The following is an 18214-nucleotide window of genomic DNA, read 5'->3' as shown; positions in this document are numbered from 1 at the left end:
CATAGCTAAATGTAGAAAATGATTTTTCTTGGCTACACATATTTGTGTCAGATTTTGTTTTTCTTGATTTACTAACAGGAGTTAGAGGAAAGTGTGAGGGAAAGAATTTGAAGCTGAAAATAAAGTAAATTTAATTTTTTAAAAAGAACATAATTTCAAATAATCATAAATTCTGTTATAAGCATGCATACAGCTAGGTTCCTATTTATATAAATAATGAATCCTCTGAAGGAGTCACATTATTCAAATTTGCACTGCCTCTTCCTATTGGGCTAAAACAAGTTATCATACTTTATATAATTATAACTTCAAATAGTACAGATTCAAATAAATGTGGACTGCTTTGTGGGATTCATAAACCATATTAATTAGGACATAGTTGTATACACAAAGGATCAGGAAAACAAGGTCCATGTGGTTAGTACTTTTAAAAAGCTTTGACAAATGTTCTGGAGCTCTGTTAAAATACATAAGGGAAGTTACAGGAATGTCCTTTGCAATATTTGACACTCTCTTCCTCTCTAGTAATGTCCTCTATAGGTTTTAATTACATTAACCTTTCCTTTTTTCCCCTCCTATCTGGCTCGAAATGCACAAAGTGTCTTTTTTTCTTGTAAAAGTTATTTTTTAACTTTTCTAAAACTCAATCTCATCTTTTTTCAGTTTGTGCATTCTTAACCTTACAACGCTAGGCAAGGAACTGGGGATTCCACGCCCTTGCTGTTTTCCACACACAGAGGTGTCGCGCTCCTCGCCAGTCTGACAGGTACCCGCACGCCTCTTCTCCCATCAGCCCCGCCTCCCAAGAGGCGCGTGCACCCAGCAACCCCCGCCCTCCTCCTCGAACTAGGCAGGTGCCTGTGCTCCTCTTCTCCTATCAGCCCCGCCTCCTGAGAGGCGCGTGCACCCAGCAACTCCTCTCTCTCCTCTTCCCCGCCCCCTGCAGCTCCGCCTAGCTCGCCCGCGTTCCACGTAGGCACTCGATCGGCTCGCCCCAGGCTGGCGAGCGGGGGTGAGTATATCCGGGTCGGAGGAGGCGCTCCCCCCGCCCCTTTTCCTTCTGTAATTTCGTTCACTTCCTGTGGCTTCCGGCCTCTTCGGCCCCCCTCCTCTGTAGTCGTCGCCGCCGCCGCCACCCCGGTAGCCACTGCTGCCGCGGTAACCTTACCGCTTCCCTTCCCTCTCCTTTACCTGTCACGGCACCTCCTTTCCGTCCAGGTCTCTCACCCTCCCCAACCCGGTCCACTTCCTAAACCCAGGCTCGCGCCTCGCGGAGCCGTTTCCCCGGGAGACCAGCTCAGTCCAACCCTCCGCAGGGCCTGCGAAGTCTCCAGGCCCCTTCCACTGTGGTGAGCGCCTCGGGGAAGCGGGAAGGCCGGGCCCGGGCTCACTCGGCTCTGTGTGTCTTTTCCACACAGCCCCGTCGCCGTGGTCCTTCGGCCGTCCCCCGCCTGGGAAATGCCTCGGCCGGGGTCGGCCTGGGCGGCGGCCCTCCTACTGACGCTGGCGCTGGGGCCGGGCAGCTGCTCGGAAATCACCTTCGAACTGCCCGACAACGCCAAGCAGTGCTTCTACGAGGACATCACCCAGGGCACCAAGTGCACCCTCGAGTTCCAGGTACCGAGGGTGGGACGAGACGGGACGGGGAGGGAGCCAGCCCGAACTGGCCGGAAGGGCGAACAGGGTCGGCAACCAGCATCTCATTACTCTGGAAGCCGGGAGCAGTGGTTAGTGGTGGGGTTTTAAGTCGGAATCAAGCTTAAGTGTCGGCAGGTTGCTCTGGAATGAATCAAAGATGAAATGCAAATCAACCCAAAAAGCATTTATTAAGGTTATTCATTCAATATGAATGAATAAAGCAAGTCTCTCTGGGGGAGGGTGCAGTGGATGATTCATCCTATCTCATATTTCTTATTCGTAAAGTGTATATATTCTCGTTTTGTCCTATAGTTGATCAGTAACCGCTTTATAAAGAGCCTAGCTCTGGTAAACAAAGAAAGGCAAAAAAAAGAGTACAAAGACAGCCCGTGCCCTTGAGGAGTTTACAGTCTTGAGACACTTGCAAACAACAGTGTACAAACCAGAAAAACCTATGTTCAAAATGTGATCTCAGACATACCTTTGTGATCCGGAGAAAGTCCTTCCATTTCCTTTTCGTTAAAATGTGGATAATAAGAGCACTTTGTGAGGGTCAAATGAAATAATTGTAAATCATTTGGTATATAGTAAGCACTATATAAAAGCCTATTGTTATAGGATTAATTGGAAATAATCCACCGAGGGAAGGCTCTAGAATTACTGGGGATCCAGGAAGTCAACAAGCATTTTTAAGCATCTACATGTAGCCAGTCTTAGGCATTGCAAAGTTCTGAGGATACAAAGGAGTCAAAAAATAATGCCTACCCTCTTTGCAATCTCTAACGGTAAATTTATCCTTTGATAAAAAGGATCAATTGGAGATAATCTCAGTGGCAAGACACTAACATTTAAAAGGACTAGAGAAGCCATATGACCCTGGGCAAGTCACTTGACCCCCATTGCCTAGCCCTTACTACTCTTCTGCCTTGGAGCCAATACACAGTATTGATTCCAAGACGGAAGGTAAGGGTTTTAAGAAAAAATAAAAATAAAGGGACTAGGGAAAAGTTTCTTGCAGGAAATAGGGTTTTAGTTAAAAATTGAACCTCATAAAGGAGCAGAGCCAGAAGAACATTGTACACAGAGACTGATATACTGTGGTAAAATCGAATGTAATGGACTTCTGTACCAGCAGCAATACAATGACCCAGGACAATTTTGAGGGATTTATGGTAAAGAACGCTACCCACATTCAGAGGAAGGACTGCAGGAGAGGAAACATATAAGAAAAACAACTGCTTGAACGCATGGGTCGGGGTGGACATGATTGAGGATGTGGACTCGAAACTACCACACCAATGCAACTACCAACAATTTGGAAATAGGTCTTGATCAAGGACACATGACAAAACCAGTGGAAATGTGCATCGGCCATGGGTGGGGGGAGTGCGGGGGGGGGGGGTGAAGGGGAAAGTAGGAGCATGAATCATGTAACCATGTTAAAAATGAATATTAATAAATGTTTAAATTTTTTAAAAAAATTGAACCTCATAGATCCTCTTGAATTTTGGTGAAGCCTATGGTCCCCTTCTCAGAATCGTGCATAAAATAAAATACGTAAGATAATAATATAAATCAATTATGTTATAAAAATTTTTAAGATTAACAGACCCCAGGGTAAGTCCTGTAAGTAGTTCTAGATAACTAGTTGAGTAGACAACCTCCTTCCCACCCTTTTCTTACAAACCTCAACTCTGACCTCCCTAGACACATTGATTCTTTGGGTTTTCTTTAATTTCTTAGTTTCCTCAAATTTCCAACTTATTTCACTGTTAGCAGTAACTTCACTGATTTGCTAGGAAAAAAAAAAAGGAAAGAAATGCTTTGCATTTTGTAAGCTTTGATTAATGAAGACATTTGCAGAAGTCAAGTTTGAGTATTTTGAATTCTGGTTCCCTCCTCTCCATAGAGATAGTTGAATTAATTGAATAATCTTTTCCTCTAAACCCTACTAAAGTTTTTTTCTACTTCTAAACTGAATATCAACTCTTTCCCTTCATGTTGTTATTACTTGTCTTTTCCCAAAAAATAATTTAAAATGATAAGCAACTAAATTTAGTTTGTTATTTTATAATTTTTTCCATTTCATTAGTTCATTTGATTGCAGTGAGATGTAACCCTAATGAAGTCCATTAGCTTTACTGTACAAGCATTTTATCAAAGAACAATTCTTCATATAATAGATGCTTTTTTGAAAAAGTTTTTAGGCCACATCCTTAGGTTGATAGCTTTGTTTTTAAAGCATCCTCATTCAGGATTTTTGTAAAAATATTTTTTAAATTGTAACCTTATAATTTCCCCAAATGTTTTAAAGTTCATAATTGTCTCTTTACAGCCATAATATTTTATAGGTTTTCTTAAGGTGACATAGATATAATAGGGAGATACTGATCCTAAATGTGTAAAGTACTTTTTCAAAAGTGTGATGATTGGGGCAGCTGGGTAGCTCAGAGGGGGCAGCTGGGTAGCTCAGAGGATTGAGAGCCAGGCCTAGAGACGGGAGGTCCTAGGTTCAAATCTGGCCTCAGACACTTCCCAGCTGTGTGACCCTGGGCAAGTCACTTGACCCCCATTGCCTACCCTTACCACTCTTCCACCTATAAGTCAATTCACAGAAGTTAAGGGTTTAAAATTAAAAAAAAAAAAAAAAAAGTGTGATGATTAACAGTAGAATAAAATAGTCACATAATTGATCATCCCCATCCTTAGAGTTGCTAATAAATTAGAGAAGATGTGGTGGTGTCTGTACATATGTTACTTAATTCAAAGTAAAACAAAGATGACCAAAAACCAAGTACTCTGTCTGAAGTAAGATAATCATTACAGTAATGGTGGCTTTTGAACTAGACCTTTAAAAAATGTTTAATATTTTTAAATTATTTTTATTTTCTTCCAATTGAGAAAGCAAGAAATATGATATTCTTTATACACATAAAGACACCCATATTGGAGGGGAAGGAGTTGACAAATAGGAGAAAAAAATATACTTCAGCCTGCACTTGAGTCCATCAGTTCTCTCTCAATTCATCATGAGTCCTTTGGAACTGTTGTGGGTCATTGTATTGATTAAAGTTGCTAAGTCTTTCTCAGTTGATTATCGTTGCATTTTTCTTCTGGTCCTGCTCAGTTCCCTTTGCATTATCAGTTCATTTAAGTCTTCCCAGGTTGTTGTTTTTTTGTTTTGTTTGTTTTTTTATCATATGAATGAATATAATTTCAGCAGGAAGGGAAGAAACATCCCCAAAGCAGGAAAGAAATATGTTTTACATACTTCATTTTGGCAAGAGAACAAAGATGAGATAAGACTTTCAAATACAAAAAGTAGCTAAATTGTGGAGGGCTTTAAATACTAAGCTCAGTTTGGACTTTACTGGGTAAACCATTTAAAATTTTGGTCATTGAAGGGACTGTGTGAACAAACTTAGTTATAAAGATTACTACATAGATCGTCACTAAATGCTGATAGAATATCTCAAACTATGTCCCATTAGACATCTCAGACTCAGTATATCCAAAATAGAACTCATTAACCTTTCTCTAAAAACCCTTCTCTCTTCCCCACTTCTGCTTTACTGTTGAGGATATCCAACTCCCTAGCTACCCAGGCTTGAAACATGGTGTCATCCTTAACTCATCTCAGGCAGTATGTTGTCAAATCTTGTCATTTCTACTGTCTCTTCTCTCATGTCTTCCAATCCATCCGCCAGTCAGCTACCAAAGTGATTCCAAAAATATAGGCCTGACCAAGGTAATTATGCACCCACTTAACAACTTTAGTAGCTCCCTGCTACCTCCAGAATCAAGAAGAGGTGTTAAGTATTTAAAGTTCTTCATAATCTGGCTCCTTCCTACTTTTCTAGTCTTCCTACATTTTATAGTGCAATTACACCTGCCTATTTGCTTTTCCTCACACATGACACTCCCTCTCCATGCCTGGAATGCTCTCTCTCCTTTGCCTCTTAACATCCCTGACTTCCTTCAAAATTCATCTTACATCCCACCTTCACAGGAGGCCTTTCCTAGTCTGACACACTGCTAAGATTAACCACCTACTCTGTTATATCTTGTATGTACCTAAATATTTACAGGTTTTCTTTCCCATTGTCCTCTTTGAGGACAAGGAAAGCTTGGGTTGAAGGAGAGGAGTACCATTCTTTGTATCCCCAGTATTTGCTATGGGTGCTGCATCTATATTAGGCACTTAGTAGATGCTTGTTAGCTATAAGTGAAATAAAGATGCCATATACTTGTTAATCATTGAAATGGCTATAGTATTTTAATGTTTGCAAAGCATTTTACATATATTCTCATTTAATCTCCCAACAACCTGTGAGGTAAGGACTGTGGGGGTAGTATTGTGCATATTTTACAAGTGAGGAGTCAGTCTCAAAGAGACTTAATTGACTTGCCCATGGTCACGAAGCTAAGTGTCACAGGTTTCTCCTGATTCCAAAGTCAGGCTCTTTCTACCACATTATGCTATATCTCTGGTTACTAGTACACACCTTCAGATAGATCCTCACTGCTGCTCAGCAGCATTTTAACTCTTGTTATCTCCAAAGCCCTTTCCTCTTCCCTTGATCCCCTTTCATTTGCCAGTGTGTGACTGAAACCCCTCATGGTTGACACTAACCTAGCCTCTTTTTTTACTGAGGGATGCCAGGATGGCATAAGGCCTCAGGATTATGCTGAGTACAAATTGGTTAAAGGGCATAGGTACAATTATCCTGGAGGAAAGGAAGATTTAGAAGACATTTAATAGCTGTCTTCTAAGAATTTAAAGGCTATCATGTGAAAAAAAGGTTACATTTGTTCTTAGTGGACAAAACTAAGAACAATTCAAGGAAGTTACTAGGAAACTAAGGATTGATCTAAGAAAATTCCCTACCAAAAATGTCTACTCCAGGAGGTAGTGGCCTTCCAGGCTTATGAACAACTAATTAACCTTTGGGTGTGTTTTAGAGAATTTTTGTTCTGGTGTTTGTTGTACAAGATGGTCTTAGTTGTCTGAGCCTGTGAATTCTATTCTATTAATCTTTCTTAATAATACTCTTATGAATCGTTTCCAAATCTTTTCTTCTCTCCTGTCTCAGAGGAAGGGAGATCCTAATACTTACTAAAGCTAAACTCTTTACCTGTCCCCTTTATTTCAGCAGTCACAATCATCTCATATATATTTACTTTCTTCCACTGGCTCCTAACCATTTTTATATCTTCCTAATTCTTTTTAAAACCAAAACACCTTCTCTAAACAGTCTTGTATTTCCCCTGTATTTCATGGCCTTGAAAAAATTATTTGTAGCCAGTGTGTTCACTTCCCAATACCTTTCTTCTCAACTCCTTGTAATTTGGATTTTACATCCCTATCACTCTGGAAATTGTCTTCAAGATTAATTATAGATCTCTTTTCATTCCAAAGGCCTTTTTCAATTCCTTGAGTTCTTTGCAGCAGTCGATAAGGGCTAACATTATATTTTCTCTTAACTTCACTTTTCTCCACAATCTCATGTAGACCTCAACTTTAATATGTTACTCTAAAATTCTAATCCTGACCTCATTCCCAGGCTCTTGACCTGCATTTCCACTAGCATCTTAAACTCAAATGTGCCTAAAACCAAGCTTATCTTCTATCAAAATCTGTTATCTGATTTTGCTGTTTCTGTCAGTGTGTTTCCATTACTTATCCAATATCCCGCACTTGATACCTGTGTGTTTTCCTTGACTCTCCTTTTCCTCATTTCTCTTATATTGAAAAAGTATGTGTTATGGAATAATATGAAAGAAGATTGGAAAGGTAGGACAAGACTAGGTTATAAAAGGCTCTGAATGTCAAACATAGTATTTTCTATTTTTTTTTTTTTTTTGGAAGCAGTGGGAAGTCACTGGGGGTTTATTAAGTAAGGGGATCACCTATATGTTAGGGAAATGACTTATGCAGCAGAATGAAGGATTGATTTGAGTGGGGGAAGATTTGAGGCAGGCAAAACCACCAGCAGACTATTGCAATAATCCAGGCTTGGGGTGATGAGGGCCTATACTAGAGTGGTGAAATGTCAGAGGAGAAAAGGAAGTGTATTTGAGAGATGTTGCAAAGGAGAAATCAAAGGCCCTGGCCACAGATTGGATATGGGGAATCCAGCATCACTCCTAGGTTAAGAGCCTGAAGGACTAGGAGGGTGGTATTGCCCTCTACAGTAATAGGGAAAATAGGAGAAGAAAAGAGTTTGGGGGTAAAGAGAAGAGAGTATCAAGGAAGAAAGAGTGATCAGCAGTGTTAAGAGGCTGCAGAGAGGTTACGGGTAATGAAGATTAAGAAAAAGTCATTGGATTTGGTAAATGAGAGATGATTATTAACTTTGGAGAAAACAGAACAGTGGAAAGGTAAGGATGGAAGCCAGATTATAAGGAGTTAAAAAGAATAAGAGGAGAGAATGTGAAGACCCTTAATGTGGTTGACCTTTTCTAGAAGTTTAGCTATAGGGGGCGGCTGGGTAGCTCAGTGGATTGAGAGCCAGGCCTAGAGACAGGAAGTCCTAAGTTCAAATATGACCTCAGACACTTCCTAGCTGTGTGACCCTGGGCCCCCATTGCCTACCCTTACCACTCTTCTGCCTTGGAGCTAATACACAGTATTAACTCCAAGACTGAAGGTAAGGGTTTAAAAAAAAAAAAAGTTTAGCTATAAAGGGCAGAAGATCATATTTAGCTGGGATGAAGGGATCAAGTTAAGGAGAGGTATGGATATGTTTATTGGCAGTTGGCCATAGGAAATGATCCCTAAGAAAGGAAGAAACTGAAAATAAATTAAAGAGTGGGAATGACCCAGGTGGGGGGTGGGGATGGACGGGGACACACACACTCAATCTGTTGGAGGGGTTGGGGTGGAACCATAAAAGGTTTGAAAGAGTTGCTATGTAGAATAGGATCATGAGTTGATAAGGGTAGTGTTGAAGGACTGCCTAATGAGGGCAAAAACTCCCTCCTCATTTAAAAGCAGCATATGCATAAGATCAAAGATGATGAATGATAGGAGGGATCCAAGGCTGAGACTTGGCGTGCATAATCAACGATACCAGACCAATAATCTTTCTTATCTGTAGAAATAGTTATGCCATTCTTGTGGCAACTCTTTAGTGACTTTATTGCCAGTAAGGTAAATTTCAGGCTCCTTTGACTAGCTTTTGAAGCCTTATGTTTTTCTTTTGCATTTACTCCTTTCAGCTATAACTGTAGTCTTGAGTTAGTTGTAAGGTAACATTAGAGTTCATCTAGTCTAGCAATTTTCTACACTACCCACTGAAGAAGTCCCTTCTGTAGCATGAAAAATGGTCATCTAGTTTCATTTTGAATACCTCCAGTGGTAGGAAACTTAATTCGTGAGAAAACTAGTTTCATTGTTGGACAATTCTACTTGTTCTTTTTAGAGACTCATTAATAGAAAAACTAGAATATGATATCACCTACAATGTTACATGATCTATGCTGTTTTCATTTTAGCATTATAACAGGAACATTTTTATCTTACCCCAAACTTTTCAATATCTTTCCACAGGTTATTACTGGAGGTCATTATGATGTAGATTGCCGGCTGGAAGATCCTGATGGTGTTGTGTTATACAAAGAAATGAAAAAACAGTATGATAGTTTTACCTTCACTGCAATCAGAAATGGAACATACAAATTTTGTTTCAGTAATGAGTTCTCCACTTTTACACACAAAACTGTGTACTTTGACTTTCAAGTTGGAGAAGATCCACCTTTATTTCCAAGTGAGAACAGAGTCAGTGCTCTTACACAGGTAAAAACAAATATAGTTCATCAGTGTATCAATGATAGACTGTATGAATGCTTTTATTCTCTAAGGTATTAATAGGAAATAATGGCAGTACACAATATCAACTCACCTCAGCTCCCCCAGCTTTCAGGGAGGGTAGGTGTGTTTGATTAAAAAATGCTGATCTTGGTGGCCTGAGACCAAGACAGAAATGATAATAAAATGTACAAGTGTAACTTACAAAAGATAGTCTTTATATTCTGTTTAAAATTGATCAAAAAATCCTTACAGATGCACAGTCAAGTAAATTCCCACTTTGACCCTATCCAAAAATAATATCTTTCCTTCTCTGTAGTTAATCCTTTACCCCTTCTCTAGAGAGGTAGATAACACTTTTGGTTGTCAGTACTCTGGAATTGTGGTCGTCACTATATTGATTAGACTTCTTGAGTCTTTCACAGTTGTTTGTTTTCACATTGTTAAGAGTATAAATTGTTCTTCTGGTTCTGCTCACTTCACTCTATAATTGGTTCATAAATGTCTTCCCGATTTCTCCAAAACCTCTTTACATTTTGTGTCCTGCCATGTAAAAATATTGAGGAGTTGAATTTAATACAAATTATTAAAGGATCTGAAACAACTTCATGTAAAAGGGTTAGAAAAAGTAGAAAAGAAACTTCAAAGTATATGGTAGAAAATTGTGCAGATCTTTTCCTTCCACATATCACCCCTATCTTACCTTCCCCTCTTTTACTCTTTTCTTTCAGATAGAAAATAAATATCAGAGGTTTAAATTTTAGTTGAGTTTTCAAGTTAATTTTTTGTAATACATTTTATAAAACAGCTTTTAAAAATGCAAAAAAAGAAACAATTCTTAACTTATTTTGCATATGCAAAATTTAGCATATAAATAAGTTCATTGATAAGTTCAGAAGTTTTAAAAAATGAAATGAACCTATTTTGTAAAAGTTTTTTTTTATTGAAGGGGAAAGGTGGAGCATGAATCATGTAACCATGTTAAAAATGAATATTAATAAATGTTTAAAAAAAAAGTTTTTTTTTAGTGCCTAAACTGCTTGAGTTTATTCAAATTCGACTTCTACTTATATATCAAAACATTAGTGCAGTCAAAAATAAAAGATCTGATTTCCTCTGCTTTAGGAATTCTCTCCACCAACACCGAACAAAACCCATATATGACTTAATAGATAAGTCCTATGGGGTTGCCTAAGGTTTGTAAAGATCAAATGACTTGCTCGGGTCACACAACTAATATTAGAAGCTAGGACTGAACCCAGATCTTTGTGACTCCATGTCTAGCTATTCTGCTATTCTCTGTTGTCTCCATAGCAATAGATGTATAATCAGCAAACATTTATCAAATGCCTATTACAAGCTAGATCTGTCATGGCAAACCTATGGCACATGTGCCAAAGATGACACGCAGAGACCTCTCTGTGGGCATACATACCATCCCTGACAGTTAACAGAAAGGCAGAGGGACTCAACGCTCCCTTCCCCCTCTCCACTGTGCCTCTCCCTGCCCTCCCCTGAGCTGAGCACTCTGGCCACTCCCCTCTCTTTTCCCCCACCCCTGGGGGGGGGCAGCACTAGGTCTCTAAAAGGCTCACCATCACTAAACTAGATGCTGGGGATATGTTAAAAAAAGAAAGGAACTGTCCCTGCCCCCAAGGAACTTATATTCTATACAAGAAGATAGCTTAAATACAGGTAAGTATATACAGAGTAAAATACAGAGTAAGTACCAGCTGGGGATCAAAAACACATGTACACTGAGTTTTGAAGGAAACTACAGGTGCTTTTCAATAGAAATGAAAAAGGGAGTACATTCTAGTCATGAAAATGTAAGGTTTATATTTAAAATCTGTGACTTATATAATCTTTCTAACCTTTTTAAAAGGTTCTTAGTTACTAATTTCTATATTTTAGTGTTTTCATATATTTCTCTTGCACTGCTTTGCTATGTGGTTTTCATACTCAAATTACTTCTTGCACAATTTTACATTTAAATTAAAGTATCTATTGATGAAATTATTAAGGAAAAAAACAAGCACAGTACTCTACTATTTTGTTTCTACAGATACACACTTATTAAAGTTCTTTGATACATAATAGAAAAATAGCATTGTAACATATTTTCACTCCTGTTAAATTTTTAAACAGTGGAAATCACTGGTGATTTGCTATGTATTACAAATGCATATTTTACTCTTAAGACATGAGATAACTTAAAACTTTAAGAATTCTGATCTATTTAAATGCGGCAGAACAACCACCTCAAACTAAGGGTAAATTATAGTGAAATTAGTTATACTATCAAGAGAAAAGGCATTGATTTAACCAACAGTCATGAGAAGAGGAAAAAAAAACTTTACCTAGCAGATTTACTGTGGAAAAAAATCCTTCCTATCTAGTATTTTCAGCTTCAGAAGTTAACATGAATCATTTATCATGTTTAAATAAACAATAACAAAGAATTCAATAAGATGTTAGCTTGTTCTCTCAGCATACATTGCAGAATTTGAGCCAGTTTGTTACTCCCAAGTTTTTCCCCATAAAAGTTCAGGCTTTGATTTTTACTCTCTCTAGCTTAAAGTTCTCCCTGTCTGATGCTCTCATATTTCCTTTCCCATCTTGAAGCCCCAGTAGGTGGAGTGTTTGTATTCCCCTACTTCATAAGGAGTGGAGCACTGAGGCCAGATTCAGTAGTTACCAGCCCTATACCTTACAAAAATGTCCATATGATGTGTCTGTTGCTGCCAGAACTCATTATTACCCAGGAGTCTTAACAGTAGAACTCATTATCACCCAGAAGTCTTAACGGTAGTCATAGTAGGAACAAAGCTGGAAGGTAGAAGGTTTGTGTCTGTCTGCACAAAGGCAAGAAGTGATGTTAACTAGTAAAAGAAGACAGTTGCCTATAATTCAGGGAAACATATGTATTTAACTTAAAAATTAAACATTTCAGAACATAATTTTTTTGTATGGAATATTAAACTTTATTGGAGTGATTGGCATTTATTTTGAATTCCCCAGATAACTTTGAAATGTAGTTACTTTTACATATTCCCATTTTAGAGATGAAAAAAACTTTTTAGAGACTTCAAAAGGATAATCTCTTTGGTCACTTGTTAGTGTCAAAGATGATATATAATGCTTCCTGATTTAAAACTACTCTACATTGCCTCTCCTAGAATATTCAGAAAATTTCCTTTCTTTTTCAAGAATAGAATTTCCAAAAAATGATACAAAAATGATCATTTTTAGGATATGTGGGGGGGGGAATGTTTCTTCCTAAAAAGAAATATATTGAAAATTAAAATATTTTTTAATTTCTATCTAGATGGAATCAGCTTGTGTTTCAATTCATGAAGCTTTGAAATCTGTCATCGACTACCAAACTCACTTCCGATTAAGAGAAGCTCAAGGACGCAGCCGAGCAGAGGATCTAAATACAAGAGTGGCCTATTGGTCAGTTGGAGAAGCCATCATTCTTCTTGTAGTTAGCATAGGGCAGGTATTTCTTCTGAAAAGCTTTTTCTCAGATAAAAGAACCACTACAACCCGTGTTGGATCATAACTAGTGTTTTGGAAATTGATACTACATATCCACCATACAGCTGTAATGTTGCTGTTTTCCAATTAATAGTAGATACTGAAGAACTTAATATTGGTAGTATACCTTAAATTTGTTGCAGGGAAAATGCAACATAATGTTCCTAAACCATGGGAAAAGACACCTTTTTATTTAAAAAAGTTGAAAAACTTAAGAACTTGTTTGGGGCTTTTCATGTTAAATATTCAACACAAATGTTCTGCCCTTTCCAAGGTGGTTTGTATCCATTCACTCTTATCACTCTAAACTTTATGTTGATTCTTTTTAATCAGAAAGACTACGTCAGTCATAGGGAGCTGATATTTTAAAACCTTAGTTGCTTTAAAGATGTTATATTGTGGAGGAAGAAAAACATCCCTTTTAATAGTTCAGGCATGATTTTTCATTTTTTAAACCAATGTGATAAGCTATAGGCCAAGCCCTGTACTGCACTTTTGATTTGTTATGAAAAAAATCTACCATAGTTACATAATAATTTTGATTCAATTTTGAGTTGATATATCATGGTACAAATTGTTATTCTCCAATTGCCTGTAAAGGAGCAGGTATACTCATTCTGTGGTTTATGAAACTATGAAAATAGTGAGTTTTCAGGAATTGTAATTGAAACCTTAGTGATTTTAATTGAAGACACAGAGATTAGAGCTATAGTTAGAGTTTTTGATAACTACCACAGACTACACAATTTCTATATTAGTATATTCTTTTACCTTCTAACTAAACATAAAAACCTGCTTTGCTTTATAATGACTGGCTTTCTCTACCTGTGGCTACCTTGATTTTAAGTATATAAAATTATTGTAATTCTTTGAGCTATTTAAAATCTAATTTGACATTTTCCTTGTTAACATTGCACATTGTTATACATTTAGTCTTAGACAATGATACCTGCCCCCCTTAAACTTAGAACTGGAACCACAATTGATTATATTTGGTTTTTGGTTATGAAATAGCTACAGAAAAGAATCAAAGTGTTTTAGGTTTTCTTTTTTTCATCCCAGTAAGTGGTTTACATTGGTTTTATACCTCTCATAAATGTTGTATTACATATTTACTGGGCTAATAAGATCATTTTTCTTTGAAACAAGAATTATCTTATATAAATCAAACTCTCAATAAGAATAGTACCTCTGTCCTAGAATGGGATAATTTTGCCATGTCTGTAATGCTAAGCCAAAAACTCTACAAATAGTTAAAACATTTTCCGATGTTAAACAAAAAAAAAGCAATTGGTTCCCCCTATGGTTTTGTAGGAGAATGGGTGCTTACAAAAATGTGATTACTGAATATCTATGGCATCTGATACTAAAGAGTACTAAATGGACAGCATTTCTGATCAGTTGCCAATTCTTTATTCTGAGAGCTTTTTTTTTTTTTTTTTTAATACACATTTCCAACAAGTTTTTTGGATGGGTTGGATTTTTTTTCCCCCAAAGGGGAAAAATATGCTATAGTGGTTAACTTTAAATACCTACAACATTGCAAAAGCATATGCTAGAATTACATGATTTAAATCCTTAAGATTTTTCAAGGAAAAACGAAGAGTTGCATTTAAGAAGACTTGGACCAAGATCTAAAGTTGTAGATTTGTACATGAGAACTGTGGTGCAGATATTTAGACTTTATTCGAATTTTATTTCAACTTAGTGAATATCCTATGCATAACATTAAAGTGATTGATAAAAAGCATAGGTGTACTTTAGGATGGCCTTTTCATATTGCTTTTCTGCTCTGTTAATGTCTTTGAGATCTTTTATTAGGCAGGATATATATGGAGCAGTAAGGTACCAGAATATTTCAAGTCTATTACAAGAATGGAATCATATAATCTGTGCCTCTAAAAAAGTTTGTTGTTTAAAATACTGAATATACTGGATTTTTTAAACCAGCATTTTTCTTTTTATTTATTTTGGAGAACAATAAAATTTGAAATAGTAGTAAACCAAAATTTGGTCCAAAAAAAATTAAGCTAATAAGTTAATATTTTGATGTTTGTCTACTCTCCTGACTTGTGTATGTGTATATATATACATATATATATATTAGAAAATATACATCTCTCGATAAATAGACATGCTAATCAAATGGTTTCTTCTTCCTTCTGTTAAAAATGCTTGATCTATTGAGTCATAAAGAAAAATTTGAAGCCAGTTCTTTCATCTTTTCAACTTATTCTAATAGTTTGAAAATTCCCAGATCTTTGCTTGGACACATGGCACAGGATGCATATTTAAACATTCATAGTTGTATATATTTTTTTAAGTAGTTAAAGGAAGGGGATTTAATATACAAGTTTATATGCTGAAACATCAACTTGTGAAGTAAACATCTTAAAATATTGCTTTGCTGAAAAAATCCAAACATTTTTCTGTTAAGAGGGAGTGGTAGTAGTATGAGGTTCAAAACTGTCACCCAAAGCTTGATAATACTAAAACTTTGAATACAGTGAACTGAAAAACAATTTTTTTAAAAATTTGTTTGTTTAAATCCTTGTGTATTGTCAGTTCCTGTTTTAGTTTGTAAATGTTTAACATTTATAGTTTAAATGAGACAATGCAGATTTGAATATGTTTTGGGAAAATTAAAACAAATTAATATATGAATAAGATTCTGTGGGTTTTTTTTCTTTTATTCTTCAGCAGGCATTGTTTCCAAAGGATTATGCCAGTCATTGTCATGTAGAATAAATACTTTTCTAAAGCTATCTTTATTCATTCCTGACACAGAATTTGAAACTTTAAAAAATATATTGAAACTCAAACCTCGTAATAATATAGACTTCTCTTTTTTTTTAAGAGTAGGATATTAGGGCAGCCAAGTAGCACAATGGACAGAGTGCCAGGCCTGGAGTTGGGAGGACTTGGCTTCAAATGTGACCTCAGACACTTCCTAGCTGTGGAACCCTAACCGCTCTTCTGTCTTAGAACTTATATTTAATATCAATTCTAAGACAGAAGGTATAGTTTTACAATTACAATTCAATATTAAGTATACTGCTTAGTAGCATTACTGAGAAGTACTACAAGGGATTTACTTGATCTTAGATTGTATAGGTATTCCACCCACATGAATCACAACCTCTTTACACATTAATAAATGGTCTTCATGAATTATGGTCAACCTGTGGCAAAAAAAAATCCAACTTACCATGACAGATGGACAAGTCAAGTGGATTTTTATACAACTCACTCAAAACCGTGGACTATAGTAATAGGGACTACAATTTTCCAAAATTATCATCCACAAATTTTTTTATCCTTTATCTGCTAGTTGTCCCTTTAATTCTCCAGAGGATCCAGGGATACCTATTTACCTTTCCACTTCCATTGTGTTACTTTCAAATAGTATTTGTTCTTGAACTCACCTGGAACTGAAAGTTTTGGCTTCTTTCCAATCCTGCTATTACCAAAACAAGTTGTCATATAACTTTTGAAGAGGGGGAGCAGTGTTTACTGCTGATAACAATTGGAATTTAAAATAGTTTAATTGCAAATCCAAAGTAAATATGAATACTTTTCACATTAATTCTTGTAAGAAAAGCAAGTACCAATGGTGGCTTGGGGTATAATTCAGAAAGAAATGTAAGGATGGAATTTGTGCAAGGGGGATGGGACAAAAGGAGCCAGAAGAAGGCAGTTGGTGACAGTTACTGACAGTTGAGAGAAGCAGAGAATGCTGGGAAACTCCAGAGAAAGGAGGAGAGGTATTCAGGCGGAGGACTGGGAGGAAGAGGAGGAGGACATCCCAGCTCAAATCCAGTCCTGAAGGCTTCCTGAGGATCTTTCTTTGGAAATTGAAACCCTGATTCCCTGATCAAAGCCATTCTATCACTTCTCTCCCATCAAGACTTCAACCATAGAGATAGCTAAGTTTTTCGACTCCATTTTGAGAGTGATCTCTTAGTTTCCTCCCATTACCCAACCTTGCAGTGAGACCCTTTTTCAGTCAAACCTTGCATTTATAGAAAAGGATAGAAATAGAAAAACAGGAAAAGGAGCGAGGGGAGAAGCTTGGGTGGGGGAACCACTAGGGATCCCACCCAAGTGACAGACCCCACAGGAATAGCAAAGAGGGCACCCCTATATCCCTCTGCCCTTCGCCCTTTCCTCCAATCCCTGAATTGCAAATAATAAAAGCCATTCATCAGTCAGATAGCGTTCCAGAGTGCTTAAGAGACAACAAGGGAAAGGGAAACCACAGCTTGGTCTGGCTGCCTGTAAAATTAACTGACTGGGGGGAGGTTTGTGTGAACCCCATCCCTATTCGGGATCGGATACCTCATCTTATAGGGAAGCCTCACCCTCAACTCCTGTAGGGCAACACAACTATCCAGGTCACCCAGTTTATATTAGGCCCCAGGGGAGAGCTAGAAGAAAGGCTCACCATACTGACTTTATCTCCCCTCTATCAAACATTGGTTATAGGCTCTCTTTATTATTACAGAAAGAAGATTCAAACTATCAGCTTTTTCATCCTATCACCCAGCTGGACAAGAGAAAGACAAGAATTTTCTAAGGAAGATTCCAAACAATGACAATAGAGAAGGAAAAGGTGTTCCTGTGCCTGTAGTCCTCTCTAGAATGTTTTAAAACATGTTACTGAGGCAGCTAGGTAACAATGGATTGCGTGTCAAACCTGGAGTTGAGAGGACCTGGGTTCAAATCTAGCCTCAGACATTTCTTGGCTGTGTGACCCCTGGGCAAGTCATTTAACCTCAATTACCTAGCTCTTGCCACTCTTCTGTCTTAGACTTGATACCAAAACCAAAGGTAAGGGTGTTTAAAAACACAAAAACCATTCAGCTGAAAAAAATGTTTGCTTTGTCTTGTCAGGCTCTGCCAGTATTCTCACAACACATCCTGTCTTTCAGCAAATAGTTTGTTGTACATGACTATATATAAAAGGCAGCCTATGTAGTTTAAGAATTGAAAAAGTAAGTAACTTGTGAAAAGAACCGAAGTCCACTAAAATACTTAAAACTCCATTGTATCATAGTTACGTGCCATTAAATTGCTTGTTATTTTTTATACTTGTAGTTTTAGAAATTTTTTTTTTAATCCTTACCTTCTTTCTTAGAATTGATTCTAAGGCAGAAAAGCAATAAGGGCAAGGCAATTGGGGTTAAATGACTTGTCCAGAGTCACGCAGCTAGGAAGTGTCCAAGG

The 18214-nt window shown here is 37.3% G+C and overlaps 1 protein-coding gene across 2 annotated transcripts; it reads left to right on the top strand.

Moving 5' to 3' along the window:
• The first annotated feature begins 1104 nt into the window (after positions 1-1104).
• TMED7 (transmembrane p24 trafficking protein 7) lies at positions 1105-17606 on the top strand. Of its 2 annotated transcripts, XM_044661844.1 has the most exons (4): positions 1105-1617; positions 9191-9436; positions 12777-12904; positions 17493-17606. In XM_044661844.1, coding segments are annotated over exons 1-4 (534 nt in total). In that variant the 5' UTR covers positions 1105-1458; the 3' UTR covers positions 17494-17606. The 2 variants fall into 2 exon arrangements, with proteins under 2 accessions (XP_044517779.1, XP_044517771.1); XM_044661836.1 differs by lacking the exon at positions 17493-17606 and having other exon boundaries at positions 12777-15751.
• Positions 17607-18214: the final 608 nt, after the last annotated feature.

Source organism: Gracilinanus agilis, chromosome 1, assembly GCF_016433145.1.
Source record: "Gracilinanus agilis isolate LMUSP501 chromosome 1, AgileGrace, whole genome shotgun sequence".
NCBI classification, from domain to species: Eukaryota; Metazoa; Chordata; class Mammalia; order Didelphimorphia; family Didelphidae; genus Gracilinanus; species Gracilinanus agilis.
The sequence above is the reverse complement of the archived record's forward strand: the minus strand, read 5'-3'. Positions and strand labels throughout refer to the sequence as shown.